This window comes from Apodemus sylvaticus, chromosome 5 (assembly GCF_947179515.1).
Source record: "Apodemus sylvaticus chromosome 5, mApoSyl1.1, whole genome shotgun sequence".
In the NCBI taxonomy this organism is placed as follows: domain Eukaryota; kingdom Metazoa; phylum Chordata; class Mammalia; order Rodentia; family Muridae; genus Apodemus; species Apodemus sylvaticus.
The window spans coordinates 114,789,714-114,806,564 of NC_067476.1; the positions used below are offsets into that span (position 1 = coordinate 114,789,714).

The following is a 16,851-nucleotide window of genomic DNA, read 5'->3' on the forward strand; positions in this document are numbered from 1 at the left end:
CAAGGCCAGCCTGGTCTACAGAGTGAGTTCCAGGACAGCCAAGGCTACACAGAGAAACCCTGTCTCAAAAAAAGAAAAAAAATTACAAATACAGGAATACAGAGCTGAAGGTGTTTGCTCGGTGTAAGGACTTGGATTTGAGTCCTAGCACTACAAAAAAGAAAAAGAAAAAAAAAAGAAAGAAAAGAAAAGAAACCTAAACATATAGATAAAATAAAACCGTTTGGGAGAAAAAATAATACTAGCTGAGAAAATAACTATAGTTCCAGTCAGTCAGGAGGCTGAAGAAACTTGAGCCCAGGAGTTTGAGATCAATCCGGGCAACACAGTAAGGTTTCACCTCAAAATAAAATAATAAATAATGTTTGGTGGGTTTTAAAAATATTTGCTTATTTATTTTTTACTGTTTATTTTTTATTTTATTTTTTATTTTATTTTTTATTTTATTTGTTTATTTTATTATTTACTGTATGTGAGCTCACACTGTTGTGCTCTAGACACACCAGAAGAGAGTATCAGATCCCATTACAGATGGTTGTGAGCCACCGTGTGGTTGCTGGGAATTGAACTCAGGACCTCTGGAAGAGCAGTCAGTGCTCTTAACCATTGAGCCATCTCTCCAGCCCTGCCATACTTGGTGTATTTTAATTGTCATCTTGACACAATCTAGAATCACTGGTAAAGGAGCATTCATTGAATGAAGGACATTCATTACAGAGGAATGTCTAGAGTCTGTTAGCTTGGTGATGCTAACTGAGGAGGGAAGGTCTGTTCGCTGGGGATGGCACCATTCACTCACTAGCAATGGACCATGGGAGGGAGAAGAGTGGGGAACTGTGGCAAGCTCTAGCCTGCCCCTCAGCCTGAGAGTACTGAGGCTCACTGCCCACACCAGAGAGAACTTGCCTTAAACTTGTTGAGCAGCAGCTTCAGGACCTGCGGAGTGGTCATGGTGCTGTTGATGCGGACGTTGGTGACAGAGCCATAGGCTGGTGTGAACACTGACGTCTGTCAACAAGGGGGTCTGAGTTAGGAGGGGAGTGGGGACAAGGACTGAGTATCAAAATCCAGTGAGTAAGGGGAACAACAACAGTACTCAAAATATGTTCAAGGAGAGCCCCTGGCACTCTGGCCAGCACCGGCCTTCAATGTAGATGAAGTGGCCCTCGGGATTTGGCCAGCTCACACTCTGCTCCCCTGAAAGTTCGAGTCTGAGAGCCAAAGAGCAGGACTAGGGAGAGAATGAGATTAGACAAGCAAAACATTTACAAAAATGCTTCCCTTGAGAGGACAGCTTCCCACCATGCACTTGTGTATGAGGTGGTCTCTGATCACCTTCCCACCATGCACTTATGCATGAGGTGGTCTGTGGCCTTTCTCCCACCATGCACTTGTGCATGAGGTGGTATCTGGTCACCTTCCCACCATGCACTTGTGCACGAAGTGGTCTGTGGCCTCTCTCCCACCGTGTACTTGTGTAGGAGGTAGTAGTCTTTGGTCACCTTCTCACCATGCACTTGTGCAGGAGGTGGTCTTTGGTCACCTTCCCACCATGCACTTGTGCAGGAGGTGGTCTCTGGTCACCCTGTGACCATGCACTTGCTTCTGGTGGGATTTAAGCAGCAGAAAGAATGGAGGAATTAGCTAGTTTGGGGCCCCAAGGTGGCAGTGTGCTGAGACCTGCAGCCTTGCTCAAAACCAGTCATTAGACAGGAGGTCAGACAGCAGCAGAGGAAGAAATCATTATGGTCCGTTTTTAGTGGGTGCATTTTCAGCTTGTCAGAGAACATAGAGAAGCAGGAGGGTCCAGCTCCAAGCCCTTGCCTCCTTTAGCTAGAAGCCAGTGTTTACTCAACTGAACACTCTCAGTTCACTCTTCTGAGAGGTTGAAAATCTGCAGGCAATCTGCTATATGATTGAACCCATAGATCAGAAAAAGGAGGGAAATTCAAGCCCCAGGACAGAAATCAGAAAAGTTCGCATCTTGAGCCAGCTCGATGGGGAATCTGTGGAGGGAGTGATGCTAGACCCAGGGGAGATTGCACCACCCTAAAGAACTCAGCCAGTTAGGAACTTAAGGGTCAGTTAAGTGCGACTAGGAATATAAAAAAACACTGTTTATGCTAAATGGTATGCCAGCTTTCTTGTCTTTTCTCTAGGATGCCGTTGACTTTGCAAAGTCATAAAATAGATCTATTTCAGTAGTCAGCCTCAGTATTCTTGTTATAAAGTGAGGATCCTCCCTTCTCACTCCAGGGGGAAGCACAGGTTGCTGGGGTGCTGGGGGAGGCCAGGAATGGGGCCAGGAGTTAACTACACAGATGATCGGCCAAGGCAAAGAGAGGGCTCATGCAGTGTGCGCCTGGAACTTTGAAGGTTAAATCTGCTTTATGCAGGCACTGAAACCTCCCACACCTAGTGCAAACCATTCCTCACCCAAAGTTCCACATCTCTCAAAAAACCAGTGAATAACCGTGACATAACCCTCAAACTGAACTGAAAACGCTTGGCTTCCCAGATGCGTCCCCCAGGGACCACATGGCACTGAAGTGGCAGACCCCAGAAAGTGGTGATATTTCTGAGGTTTGTCCCCCAGGAGCCCTCTACCTTGTGGTTATAGAAATGGCCATTGATGGAGAAGCGATGGCGTCTGATTCGTCGCTGGTCACTGGATGTCCTCACGTTGCCACGGCGACGCACCCCAACATCACTGCGTGTGCGCATCAACTGTGGGGTGTCCTCCTGCACAGGCTTCAGGCCTCTGGCATCTTGGAAGAAAGAGGAACATGGGCTGTTTACCTGAGCCCCGTTACCTTTGAGGCCAACTCTTTGGCACCTGATGTCTCCCCAGTAACACATTTTATAAGAAATGATTTTCTGCTGGAGGAGACACCACGTGTGATTTACTGAGAGAACAATGCACGGGTCTCGGAGCTGGCTTCCAAGTTCAGATTCCAGCTCTATCTCCGGGCTTCTGGGGCGGGGTGGGGGGGGAGGTTATAAAAAGCCTCTGCCTTGTGGGATCATAGCAAGGCTGTAAGTTAACACACATAACAGGGCTGAGAAAAGTACCTGACTCAGGCTCAGCATAACTCAAAGACTCACAGGATGCTGCGAACAAGGTACCTCATCAACCAACCCTGAGGCCTTACACTGAGTTGAAACTAGTCATAAAATAAGTACTTTGTGAGTCAACTTCTAAGAGGTGCTCAGAGCAAAGTCACAGAGACAGGAAGTCAAGTGGTGGGTGCCACTGGTGAGGGGACTGGGGGAACAGAGCTGCTGCAAAAGCTGCCACTTGTCTGGAGAGAGGACCAGAGGAGCCACACCCACTCAGGTGGTGGCTGCAGGCCTTCTGTTGGATTCCTTTGAATGCGCATCCATTTGCTTGGTTCATCTGGAAGGGTGTTGCTCTGAAGGAAGGAGACTGAAGGAGAGGAGGTGGGAGAATTTCAAGTCTTTCCTTTCAACTTTTGAAAAAGCTATTGATCCGTGCAGATTTTACAGATGTATACAAGAAGTCACAGGTTTGGGCTGGAGAGATAGCTCAGCAGTTAAGAGCACTGACTGCTCTTCCAAAGGTCCTGAGTTCAATTCCCAGCAACCACATGATGGCTCACAACCATCTGTCATGAGATCTGATGCCTTCTTCTGGGGTGTCTGAAGACAGCTACAATGTACTCATATAAATAAAATAAATAAATCTTAAAAAAAAAAAGAAGTCACAGGTTCAAACACAGCTGTCACCCGTGGGCTTCTAGCAGGAGGCTCTTTCTACTGCTCACCTGATGGGCTGTGTGTCTCGACGCTTTCACCAGGCATATCCACTTCTGAGATCTGAACAGTGGGCATGGTGAGGGGCTTCAATGTGGTGCTGAGGGAGGCAAACAAACAGGATGAGCTTGTGTAGACCCTGAGAGGGCATGTCCGAATGTCACACCCCTATCCTCCAGTGGGAACTTTCATACACGGCCGTGTAGGGAAACTCTAGCACTTATCAGGCAAGCAAGAGGCCGGCACAATGAGATGAGTCCAGGAGGCCGAGGGAGCTCAGGAGAAACAGGTTCTGTTCCCACCTCTGCAGTAGCACAAGAACCCAACACATCAGACCCAGAGTGGAGAACCCAGGACCACGCCCACATGTTGCCCTACGCTGAGTCTCAAAGCACATGTGGGGGTCTGTGGCTCACTTTCTAGGGGAGCGATTCCAAGCTTGATTTCTTTCTGTTGGAGGAATACCTCAGAAACTGCCTCTGGCATCTACAGCTCGGGAGTGATGATGCTCTCAGGGTTGCTATCAGGAGAAGGAACCACAAAAGGTCACCTGAGCTGTGACCTGGGTATGCTGTGGCAACTGGGAATATTTTTCCTCAAAGCTCCAAAGAGCCGTGGAGGCAGCTCAGAAAAACACATCCAAGACCAACAGGGGATTCAGTCTGAAGGGAGAGTTGAGTTTCACAGTAAGGACTAGGGTGAGAAGGGGGAGGGCTTCCCTAAGGTCTACATTCTTAGAATAATGGCTTTAAGGAAAGATAAAATTGAAAAACTGAAAGAATTTCTCCTCATAGCCGTCTAAGGCCCAGTCTGCGCCCTCACAAGAAATGCAGACACTTGGCCCAGGTTGCACCCCATCTCCACAGTCCAAAGCAGAAACCAGTCTGAGCATCTCAAACACACTCCTGCAGGGAACATTTAAGTTCTGCTGGCATTTGGGACATGCTTTTGAAAGCCCTTAAAATATTTACAGGCTTCAAGGACCAGCTTGTCTCTAGAGAATGGAGAAAAATCAGGAGTGCAGACGGAAGGACCCCTGGGCCGCTCCAGCCCAGAGCATCACAGAAAAAATGGGATTTTTTTAAAAAAAATCATCTCACTTGGAGAACAGAATGTAACAATCTAGAGGTCAAAGCTGGACACCATCTAGAGGTCAAAGCTGGGCACGGACAGGGTCTGGCCCACTGGAACTGTGAAAGTGCTGAGAGCAAGCCCAAGCGTCCTGACCAGGCTTCTCTGAGCCCAGTGGGCAGGGCAACAACTTCCCTCCTTAACCCCAAGCTTGGTTCCAGGGTTTGGCTGTTCTGTGGCTATTTCTCAACCAAGGAGACTGATACACTTGGCTGTGGAATGTAACAACATTCCAGGCAGCCGCAGGGGGGGGGGGGGAGCTCGGTTCCCCTTTAAACTTGAAAGCACGTCACTGTGGTTTTGGCTGAGTGGCCAGCACACCCCACCCAGGCTCTGGCCCAAATGCCGCCCACCTCAGCAAGTTTCAAGGGGAACCAGGCTAGTTAGTCACTTGATCTCAAAACTCAAGTCCCAGAGAGAACAAGCAGATGCCCTGTGCCAGCATCCAGCGGCTCATTCAGTCACGGAAGGTGGGAGAGCAGACATGCTCTTCGCTGACCTTGCAATGAGGACCAGTAGAGGACTTCCTAGACTGTTGCCTCCTGCCGTGACCTGTTCCAGGTATACTGGAGACCCCTGGCTGAACTCACTTGGCTGGCTCAGACAGAACATTCCTTTCTCTTCTACTAGGTTCCACCAAGAGGGAGAGAGCTTTGATCAGTGAATTCAAATCCTAGATGTCCCTGGAGCGGGCCCATTCCAGTTGGGAGGATGTGTGTGGGTTGGCACGCTGTTGGAAGCTCTCAGGCTTGGATCAGGGAGCCCCTAACAAGAACCCTGGAGGGTCCAGGGCTCTCCTGGAGGGAGGACCCTATGCGCACTTTCCCCAGGACTCCTTGCTGACCCAGAACCACCTCTCTTCACTCCGTGCCTGTGGAGTCAGGCAGGTCAGAGGCTCCTTTGTCCTCATCCCGAACCCGCGGCAGGTACCTGTGTGGGGTGCTGAGAACTGGACCAGCCCCCAGATACCCTCAAGCTCATCTCTTTTCACTCACCCCTGTGCGCCCAGGTTACAGCCGGAGTGCCAGGAGGAGGAGGATGGAGGGGGACGGATGCGTTCGTGGTCATCCTGCATCTGCAGCCGAATGGGCCTGCGCAGCCCCCACGAGATATTCAGCAACCCCTCCACAATGAACTCGTCTTCCTCCTGCCGCGAAACAATGGAGGGCGTTGAGCCCAGAGTGGATGTATAGGATGCAGGCGGTGCACAAAGCCTCGCTCTGAGGCCCACTCTGTTGGGAAGTTCCCAGCTCCTGGCAGATGACCTCAAAGGCCAACAACACAAAAGTGTCTGTGCAGGGGCTGCCCTGATGTGGGAGATCCCCAGCAAAACCCTGTTTCTTTAAAACTGAGACACACATGTGCAACTCATCAAACCTTTTTATTGCCTTCATCTTAGTGACTTTAAGGAAATCAGAATACAATGCCAAGTGTGATAGTTCCGGTCTATAAAGTCAGGACTCAGGAAGTGGAAGCAGGAGGATGGCCATCAGTTCCAGACCAGGATGAGCTTCAGAATGAGCATATAACCAAAAACAACAAGGAAGGAACGGAGAGAGGAAAAATAAAGATGGAAGGAAGGAAGGAAAGAGAAACGGAGAGAGAGTTGGAACCTCTGTTAAAATAACGGAGACAGGCCTTACTAATTAGAAGCAAGAACCAAACCCTAGAACTGGCTGTTTTCCCTTGTGTTTAGCAATCTGACCTAACTTTGGGTACCAGAGATTCAAAGCTTTCCCCAAGTTTACTTACAGAGCATGTTTCTGGAGCAGAAGTGTTGCCTTAAAAGGTGTCAAGTGTCTGCTAGCTGTGAGCCGCCATCCTGATCTGCCTTTTTTTTTTTTTTAAAGAACTAATTCACCCAGTGTTTTTCGTAATCTAACTACACCTCCCAAGAGGTGAATAAATCCTTCAGGAATTCCAAAGTTATACTCAAAGGTTGCTGACTAACAAGAAGTTCAACATAAAACCTTCCCAGACGCAGCCCCTCCAATCCTATTTTGACTGTGAGGTCTCAGAGAACTGATGGCAGGATTGTTCCAGTTTGATTATAAGACGTTCCCACAGGCTACAGGCTAAATGTTTGCTTCCCTGCTAGTGGACACCTTAGGAAGGAGGGCCTAGCTGGAAGAAGTGGTCACTGAGGGTTATACCTGGTCTCCAGTACCTTCCTGTATCTCTCCTTCCTAACTACCATGAGGTGAAGAACTCTCCTGCTACAAGCTCCCACCACCAGCATGTCCTGCCTGGGCACACGAAGCCAAACGCCCACAGGCCAAGCCCTCTGACACCGTGAGCTCAAATAAATCCTCTCCTTTCAAGTTGTGTGCCAGGCTGCGCATTCATAGCTGCACAAAGTAATCCAAATCCAAAGGCCGGCTATGCCAGGCCCTGGCTCCAGCTCACAGCCCAGCCACCAGAAAAGGGTCAGGCTTCTTTCCTCCCTATCCGAGTGGGACCGTGAAGATCTTCAGGACAGCTGTTTAATGATCAACAACTGACCTGGGTCAAAGGATCCTCCTTGTGAAGAGGGCGATACAAAACAAGATGGGAAAGGAAGACAACAACTTTAGGGTGTTTTGGTGATCTTAAGGAGAAAAAGGCTTTATATAAGCAGGACTGTTTATATGGTTTCCAGATGGCCAGGGCTGGCATTGCTCCTTGATATTGTCCAATTGCAGGATGGAATTTAACCCACAATGGGACTACAGTGAAGAGCTTTAAGAGACAGGGGAAGGCTGCTGCACCTGATATTCTGTTCCCCAAAGGCCTGCCTCTCTTTCTATTGAACTAAATCACGAGGGACTGAGCCCCTGGAAATGTGTTCAAGAACACTTGAGTATCTGTTATTCTAACAAGCTTACAGAACATTTGAATATACGTTATTCTAACAAGGTTGTTCACAGTTTACAGAAACAGATGTAGGATGAGTGAACTTGGCTTTGAGATGGAGCCTGGGTAATGTCTGCTACAGAGGTGCCTCTAGAACAGAACACCCATCCTTTCCAAATCAAAACTGCAACAGAGGAACCTTCCAAAGAATCCCAAGAACATCACCCATCACCGTCCTAAATACTAGGGTCATCTGCCATGGCAGGAGGGACAATTAGAGTCTGGGCCCTATCCGGGAGGCCTCCATGCCTCTTTTGGGGATGCCTTACCTCTCGGTGTCGGAGTTGCAGGTTTTGGCCTTCATAGTACAAGTTGTAGGTCTTCAGATGTAGGAGAAGTTCATTCCTTGGAAGAGAAATATAGCTGAAGCCACCACAGAGCAGTCATTCCCTCTCTTGTTTACCCTACGACTGGCCTCAGTGGTCTTTTGAGTGTATATTTACATGGGTGTACACACATGAACACACACATGTAGATACACATGCACATATGCATGCAGAGTTCTGAACCAACCACCTCATCGACACCTTCCTCCAGGATCAAGACAAACATTCGGAAATAGCCTGGGAACATCATGGCAGCCTGTAGACAGAGGGCCTCGCCTGCCTCTCTGTGGCCTTCTCTCAGGCTTGCTGTGAGGACAGGCTGAACGGTATTGGCTTTCACAAAGCTCTGGAGCTTCTAGGCCTTTCAGAAAGATAACAGAGATGGCCTAGGCTTAAAGAAGGCATTGGAAGAACCAGGACTGCCAATCACACAGGCCTATTCTCTTCAATGGAAGGAAATGGGAGACCTAGTCACCTGGGATGTCAGTGTGTGAAAGGTGGTCAGTCAACCTGGTGATTCTTTGCTCTTCTATTAGGAGCCGCCTCCACCTGAACCCCCAATACCCTGAGCATCGTCGGGGCCCTGATCCTGCAGTGAATAGAACACACCCCTGTGAAAAGTGCATGAGTGTGAAAATTCGCATTCTCCACCAATAGAATCTATCCTTACATTTATCACAGATTCTAGCCATAAGCTCTAGTTCTGAGCCAATAGAATTCATTCTTATTGTAAAGGTCACAGGCCACAGGTCTACTATGTTTAAATGTGTAAGGAAAGTAAAATACCAGGTCAGTCCCTAGAGGTCTTGACCCACTACCCACAGAGATGGCTCTGTCCATTGACTGACAAACAGCTCAGGGCTAGAATCCGTGATAAACATAGGATAGATTCTATTGGTGGAGGCTGCAAAGTACATGGAGTTTCATTCTTCACCCCTTCCTTGGATTGTCCCCAACTCCCCAGAAGGCCATGAGATTTGATGGGGGAGGGGTGATCCCCAACATAAGGCTTCATTGGCAAACCCCTGTTGTGTGTAGAAAACTCTCACCAACAGAATAGATGAATAAAGGAAGTTCTGTATCCACGCAGTTCTGTATTCATGTATCCAACGGATATATGAATGTAGCACACACTACACTCATGCATGTTAAGTGGAGGATGCCAAACTCCTTGAACAACAGAGAGAGGCAGGAGGAGCCTTCGGGATCCTGGCCATCTACTACTCTTGACACATGTGCTGCTGTTGACCACTCTACGAGGGACACCATGTGACAGCTTAAGAAGCTGCCTGTCTTGTGTGTCTGCCTGCTTCCCAGAGAAAAGGTGACAGAACTCAGCCCTTCTAAACCCAGCTGGACAATGCAGAGGTTTTTTGGCTGCCAAGAGAGGTCAAACCCACTGCCAAGTCCCCAAAACTCAGAAAAGTTAAACCTCGATGAAGGAGTCATTCTGCATAAGCTGGGCTGAGTTAGAGACTCCACAAAAATGTGATTCCACAAAACTCCAGCCAGAGGCTGACTGTGCTACTCAAAAGTCCTGCTCACTCCAAATCTCCAGGGAACCCTTTGGTGAAGATGTAAGAATGTTCTGGATCTCATACAACAGGCGTCTCTACCTGACCAAAGTTATGTAGTGTCTAAAACAATTTAGTCTCAGATGAGCTAAATAATTTTTAAAAGTGGGGGACATCAAAGAGGTAAAACTCATTTGGTCAGACTTGCAGTGGGATGGGCTGGAGGCACAGCTTCATTTTGAGTGCTTGCCTTTCCACGAGGCACTAGGTCTGATCTCAGGGAGATCAGAATCCATGTCTGCTCAACCTCTGTCATCATATCAGTGAAGCCGGTTGCAGAGACTCTAACACATAGGAAGCCATGGTCAAGTCCCTTCCTTCTCCGTTTTCCTCTCTCAGGGTATGGAATGAACTGGGGGGGGGGGTGTTAAGCAAGTGCTCTATCTCTGAGCTACATGCCCAGGAAATCACCACAGCCCAGGCTAGCTTTGAATTAGCAATCCTCCTACCTCAGCCTCCCAAATTGCTGGGATTATAGGTGTGTGTTACCACACCCCACTGACCCTGCCTCTTTTATCCAGAGGGTACCTGCGCCTATTTTAGTCAGAGCCACGGCAATCCAGGGCACACTATTGCAGCCTGGCAACACCACAGTAGGGGCAGTGAGCAGCATTTGTGTCCATTTATGGTAACAATGACAAAATACTTCAGACTGGGGAGCCTCAAAACAACAGGATTTCACCTCTCAGCTAAGGCTGCAGCTGATTCGGTGTTTAGTGAGGGTCGTCTCCTCTCTGCTTCCCCACATGAAGAGGGGTAAGCCAACACCCTCATGTCTTAATCCAGCACCTTAGACTTCAGAGGGAATTTGAGGGCACAAACATTCAGAGCACAGCAAGCAGTCACCAGTCAACTCCTTTTTCTAGAAGCCTTGTTTGAGTTCCCAAAGGCGCAGTGTCCTGGCACCCCTTTCCTGGTCAGGTGAGGCTCACTGGAGCACATTTCCATCTATGGCTGCTGTTTATCGGCTATCACTAGTCCACTGCAGCTGCTTCGCTGCTCGCAGAGATGAAACTGCTCTCCATGGGCTTCCATCTACTACCGGCAGAGTCCCGGCCTGGTGTGGGCCACTGGCTGACGCTACCACATCTTACTTGGGCATGAACTTGTCTTGTCCACATGGGATTAGGGAAGCTTGGTGAGTGTAGTCCATCCTTCCCTCCTCTCTTCATCAGAAGGAGAGGCCTGTAATTGAAAGGAGAAGGCAGAGTTCAGAGCTTCGGTGTGACCTTGTGTCTCAGTCAGGGTTTCTATTCCTGCACAAACATCATGACCAAGAAGCGAGCTGGGGAAGAAAGGGTTTATTGAGCTTACACTTCCACGTTGCAGTTCATTACTAAAGGAAGTCAGGACTGGAACTCAAGCAGGTCAGGAAGCAGGAGCTGATGCAGAGGCCATGGAGGGATATTCCTTACTGGCTTGCTTCCCCTGACTTGCTTAGCCTGCTCTCTTATAGAACCCAAGAACACCAGCCCAAAGGTGGAACCACCCACAAGGGGTCCTCCCCACTTGATCACTAATTGAGAAAATGCCCCACAGCTGGATCTTATGGAGGCACTTCCCCAACTGAAACTCCTTTCTCTGTCATAACTCCAGCCTGTGTCAAGTTGACACACAAAACTAGCCAGTACACCTTGGTAGAGCCAGCAGAAGACAGGAGGAGACAAAACCAGCCAGAAAGGCTCTCCTTCTCCCAGATCCACAGCCAGAGCTGCCCAGAGTAAGCTGATGAGGTGTCATACTGCCCCTGCTGGCCTCAGCCTCTAGAAAACAGTTCCCACAGGAAAGAGCTCGACTCTGCCCCAGCCAAGGAAAATACAGAAAACCAAGCGGTCGGAGGATGGCCAATGAGTCTCCTCTCCTAAAGGTCGTTTGCCACACAGAGCAAAGTCTTGTCTGTCAGAGACATCCCAGCATCTATTGAAGCTGACCAAGGATGGGAGCCACCTGAAATGTCCAAATAAAGCCATGCCCAAAAGTGCAGCATAGTTCTGGGTAGGTCATTGGAGTGCAGTGTGTGAAGGAAATTCATTACTTGGGAAAACAAGTAGTGGGTTAGGAAACTAGGCGTCTCATTTTGTTTAGTTTCTCATGTCACAGTAATGTATGCATATGTCTACACAGCCAAGTACAGGAAAGCATATATTCAAATCTTCTACCTAATATGCCAGGGTTCCTCTGCCTCACCTGCTGAAATACGCCGTGCTCAGTTGTGGATCTGCCCTCTGCATTTGAAGATGCTTGCCAGCGTCCCTGGCCTCTTCCTGCTCAAAACCAGTAGCCCCGCCCCTGCCGTGACAGTCACAAAGGTGTCTAACACTGAGCATGGTGGCATATGTCCCAGCACTTGGGAGGCAGAAGCAGGAGGATCATGAGTTTGAGGCAGGCCCAGGCTTCACTGCAAGTTCCAGACAAGCTCAGACAATAGTGATACTATGTACACAAAAGAAAAATCGTGTCTCCAGATATTTCTTTGTGCCTCACTGGGTCAAACCTGCCTCTGGTTTGGAGCCCTGGCCCTTACATAGACTCGGACAAAGGTTAAAGGCTTCCTCTAGTAGTGACTTCACTAGCCTACCCCCAACCCCCCAACCTCCCAACCCCCCAATATGTTATTAAGTGAACTCTCAGGGCCAGAAAGATGTGTCTGTAGTTAAGAGCACCCCAACTCTCTTCCAGAAAACCCAAATTGGGTTCCCAGCACCCACACAGCAGCTCACAACTGGATGTAACTCCAGTCTCAGAGGGAATCCAATCCCCTCTTCTGGCCTCTGTGGTTACTGTACACATTCGGTGCACAGAGATATGCAGGCAAAGCACATCTACACATCAAATAAAAATAGATAAAAGCCAAAAAGGAGAAGACATTAAAAATAGAGTTATAAAGTGACATTGAAACATAAAAATGACAGCACATAGGGCTCATCTAGTGACAAGGCCGTCCTCAATGCTTCACTATGCTTAATCTGTCAGGCATCTGTTCAGCCTTCCTGACAGTTACCATCCCCTGCTGTTTCTGAGGCGCCAGGTGCCTTTTGTGACATACATTCGTCAGCAACTATGTCACTAAACTGAACCCACTGTGTTTGTGGAAACAGAAGGGATCCTGCCCTGATCGCGCCCTGAGTTTGATCCCATGTGAACAGAGCCAGACCTCTGACTGGCAGAAATGTGAGACAATAAATCTATGTGGTTATAAGGCCCTGAGTTTTGGTGGTTTGTTCTAGCAACCATGGGAAGTGAATAAAAGGTTTCCTCAGCCAGGATGAGACTCGTTGCCCATCTATGTACCCAATAATGGGACCCTAAGGAGCTCTAGGTTCTATTTGTATTTTTCCAAAACCCCAACATAATCTGAATATAAAACCAGAGTAAATATGTGCTGTACAAAAAGAAGAAAAAAATAGGACAGGCAGACTGGTTTGAAGCTTTTTTCCCCTCCTTTTTAAGTGACAGTTACTCATGCCTAGCAAATACCCCAAAGGGCCTCTTTCTATACACTTGTAGGTTTTCATAATCTGTAAGCATTCACCATGTGTCTAGCTGTGCAAAGCCAACTATTTCCTGTCCTCAGTGTGCAGGTTGGGTAGGAGTAGACAGGAGGAGTAGATAGTTCTGTCTTGGGAGGCTGTGATGGTTTATATAGGCTTGGCTTAGGGAGTGGCACTATTAGAAGGGGTGGCCTTGTTGAAGTAGGTGGGTCACTGTGGGTGTGGGCTTTAAGACCCTCACACCAGCTATCTGGAAGCCAGTATTCTGCTAACACACTCTAGATATAGAACTCTCAGCTCTGCCTGCACCATACCTGCCTGGATGCCTCCATGATCTTACCTGGATGATAGTGGACTGAACCTGTAAGACAGAGGCCAAGGCCACGGTGGCCCACAGGAAGGACACTGCATCTGAGTTTAGGTTGGGTCCTGGGGATGAACTGGACTCAGTGACCCCCTAACTAAGGCGTCAGTGTAAGATAGTGGTAACAACATGCAAGGTAGATGTGTCCAGGCAGAAGCACACCCTCTGTACAAGAGGGGAGCGTGAGCCTCTGAGTCAGAACAGATAGTGTCACAGTGACAATGGAGAGGGTTAGGGCAAGCTTCCAGGTAGCCCAGCCAAGAGAGTAGGCAGAGGGGGAGGAGTCTCTTGAGAAGAGAGAGGAAACAAGAGATGAAGTGTTCTTAAAAGCTTTTATAGCAAGGCACCAGAAGACAGGGGTGATAGTGGAGCCAGGAGCTGGTGGTGAAGCCCAGGGACTACACGATGCCTGGGGCCCAATTGAAGACCTTGGGGACCATGATTAGAGTTGTTCAATAGCTAGGCTCCAATGAAAATCAGATTGATGGTAAAGACTGAGCCTGGCCACTGGCTCTTTTCTGACCTCAGAAGAAAGAAAGATTATATTCTTTCTTTTTCTTCTTTCCTTCCTTCCCTCCTTCCTTAATTCTTCTCTTCCATTATTGGTTCTTCTTAAAACTCTTATGCCCTCTATGTAGCACCGTCCATCCATATTTCCATCTTGCTGTTCATCCATCTTCTCATAAATGCATCCCCCAACCACCCATTATCCTTCCACTCATCCTTCCATTTTCCTATTATCTTCCTTCCATTATCTTCTCACCTGTCTCTCTATCCCCATTCCAAAGATGGAAGGATTTCCATCTTCCATCCATCTTTCTCTTTATCTCCTCCCACCCACCCATCCATCCATCAATCCCTCTTGCCATCTACCCATCCTCTCATCTATCAATCTATCTCCCAGTCACATCCACCCACCATCCATCCATCCATCTCCTGTCCGTCTGACCATCCATCCACCCACCCACCCACCCATCCATCCACTCATTCATTCATCTCCCACCCATCCATTCCCATCTATCCATCTTCCATCCATCTCCCATCCATCCATCTCCCATCCACCCATTTCCTGTCTATCTACTACCCATCCATCCATCTATCCATCCATCATCCATCCATCCGGTATCCACCCATCCATCTAGTATCCATCCATCCATCCAAATATCCATCCATGCATCTTTCAAGCCTTATATAATTTTCACCCACAATCTACATCCCTTATTTTCTTCAAAATTATTTAGCTAGTCTCAAATAAACCTAGTGTATTATCTATAAAGCTCTCTTTGTTCACTGCCTCTATCATAGCCTATAATTTAGTAATTTTGTTTTTCATCTGAAAGCAATCTACCCAGCTCTTCAGACAGCTCCCTTTTGATACCACATCCTCTTAAATCTACTGGGAATACCAATTAGAGACCAGGAGCTTTCTGTGTAATTATTAACATCTACTTGATACTAGTGCTTAAATAGGCAGATCAATGAAACAACAGACATCCAACATTAGACCCAAACATATCCGGAAGCACAGAACGTGAGCAGCATCACTAAGTGGCAGAGAAAAGACATTATTAGCCAAAAACCGTCACACTGAAGAGAAGATGAGGAGATGGGAAACAAATCACCTTTTATGTCGTCTACCAAAAGATCATACATGCATTGAAATTTAAATATTAAAAAATAAAATTACAAAAGAATTTATGGTGTCTGTCTGTGTATGTCTCTCTCTCTGTGTTAAACCAGATGACCAAAAAAAAAAAAAAAAAAAAAAAAAAAACCCAAAATAAGTAAAAGAACAAAACCTATTAATGTTTTCAACTTCTGTTTAGAAAAAAAAAATTGTTCATAGAAAGTCAAAAGGCAAATATTTACAACACATATGACAAAGGGCTAATGTCCTTAACATATAAAGAACATTCTCAATAAGGAAATTCAAGTTACTAGCAAATCTTTGAAAAATGCCCCACCTTTCTTCCAACCATCTTTACTTGTCAGACTAGAAATCAAGCCATTTGGCAGCTCCAGTTGTAGGGATTCTCCAGTCTCTCACTCTCTCTAGCTACTGGGCAATCCTACCAAGCACACAACCAGAAATGGGCTGCTACTCTATCCTCATGAAAGTTTGCCCTGTAGACTATGCTACCCCGTCTTCTCTGGCCTGCCTCCTCCTCACCTTTATCCCTTATATTTACACCTCTGGAGAGGAATGTAAGAAGAATATTTCCACCATGTAAGGAGAATCCTTCCACCATGCTGCTGAACTGACACGCTGGGTTGGTGGTTACAGGACCTGCCTACCCTCTCCTCCCCATGTTTCCAGGACATCTGAGTCTCTCTTCACAGACTTTCCAACCATCTCTACAGATCCCTAACTATCCCAACCAGTTAGACAAATGAAGATCCCACACACTGCAAGGCAAGCCCAAGAGGCATCCTAACAGTGAGATGAAAATTTAGAATTAAGTTCCTCACAGAAGGAGGGTCAAAGGAAGATGATTTGTGTCATTGGAATGTGGTTCAATGGAAGACTTCCTCCAAGGTGACCCCCAGCTTCTGCAGCTGCTGGTTGTAACTTTCCTGTTTTCCCTGTTATTATCTAGAATTTGTAGGTTGCTGTTACTCCAAATGCCTTGGAGGAATCATTTACAAGCATCATGTCCCACAATGCCTTGGGACTAAACTGGCAGTTGCCATGTCTTTGTAGAAGAGACAGGAAAAATAAACCAGAGGCCTCATCACATCTAGGCACAGGACTGAAACTCCCTCTAGTTTATCGCACTGAGAAAAGATGAGAGAGAGGGAAGGAGAAAGGAGAGAAGGGGGGAAAGGAGAAGGGAAGGGCCAGCAGGGCACAGAGGCATATGCCTTTAAGCAGAGCACTTTGGGGGTAGAGGTAGGAAGATCTCTGGGAGTTCCAGGCCAGCCAGAGATTCACAGAGAGACAATATTGAGGAAGACATGCTTATCCGATCACTCACACAGATCTGCTCTTTGGCTCTCTAAACCTTCACTTCTACTGACCTGTGCCCAGGACTTCTAAGTCTGTGCATTAAAAACTAAGGTGAATTCTGAATGTCCCCTAAATGCAGAGCATGTCTGCTATGATGTTTGGGGATGTTACTACTGTTGGACACAGGCCACCCAGGCAGGCCCCAGTCATATGGAGTTCATGATGAGGCCATCAACCAGGCAGATTTCCTGCTAGTACTGGCTTCGTACTTTGGCAGAAGGTTCTGGATTCTCCTCAGCACTACCTAACTCCTGTGTAATGCCATCCAGCTTGTAAAGGAGATCTGGTTTGT

General features: G+C 47.6%; 1 protein-coding gene across 4 annotated transcripts in view; it reads right to left on the reverse strand.

The window, feature by feature from the left end:
- Nucleotides 1–16,851, reverse strand: part of Rassf2 (Ras association domain family member 2) — a 45,132-nt gene that overhangs the window by 9,418 nt on the left and 18,863 nt on the right. For all 4 annotated transcript variants that reach the window (XM_052183690.1, XM_052183686.1, XM_052183688.1 and 1 more), the window contains 6 exons: nucleotides 10,792–10,882; nucleotides 8,067–8,142; nucleotides 5,901–6,052; nucleotides 3,786–3,874; nucleotides 2,608–2,768; nucleotides 907–1,008 (listed from right to left, as the gene is read on the reverse strand). In XM_052183690.1, the coding sequence (XP_052039650.1) occupies nucleotides 907–1,008; nucleotides 2,608–2,768; nucleotides 3,786–3,874; nucleotides 5,901–6,052; nucleotides 8,067–8,142; nucleotides 10,792–10,850 (639 nt within the window). In that variant the 5' untranslated portion in view covers nucleotides 10,851–10,882. The remainder of the gene's footprint in view (nucleotides 1–906; nucleotides 1,009–2,607; nucleotides 2,769–3,785; nucleotides 3,875–5,900; nucleotides 6,053–8,066; nucleotides 8,143–10,791; nucleotides 10,883–16,851) is intronic.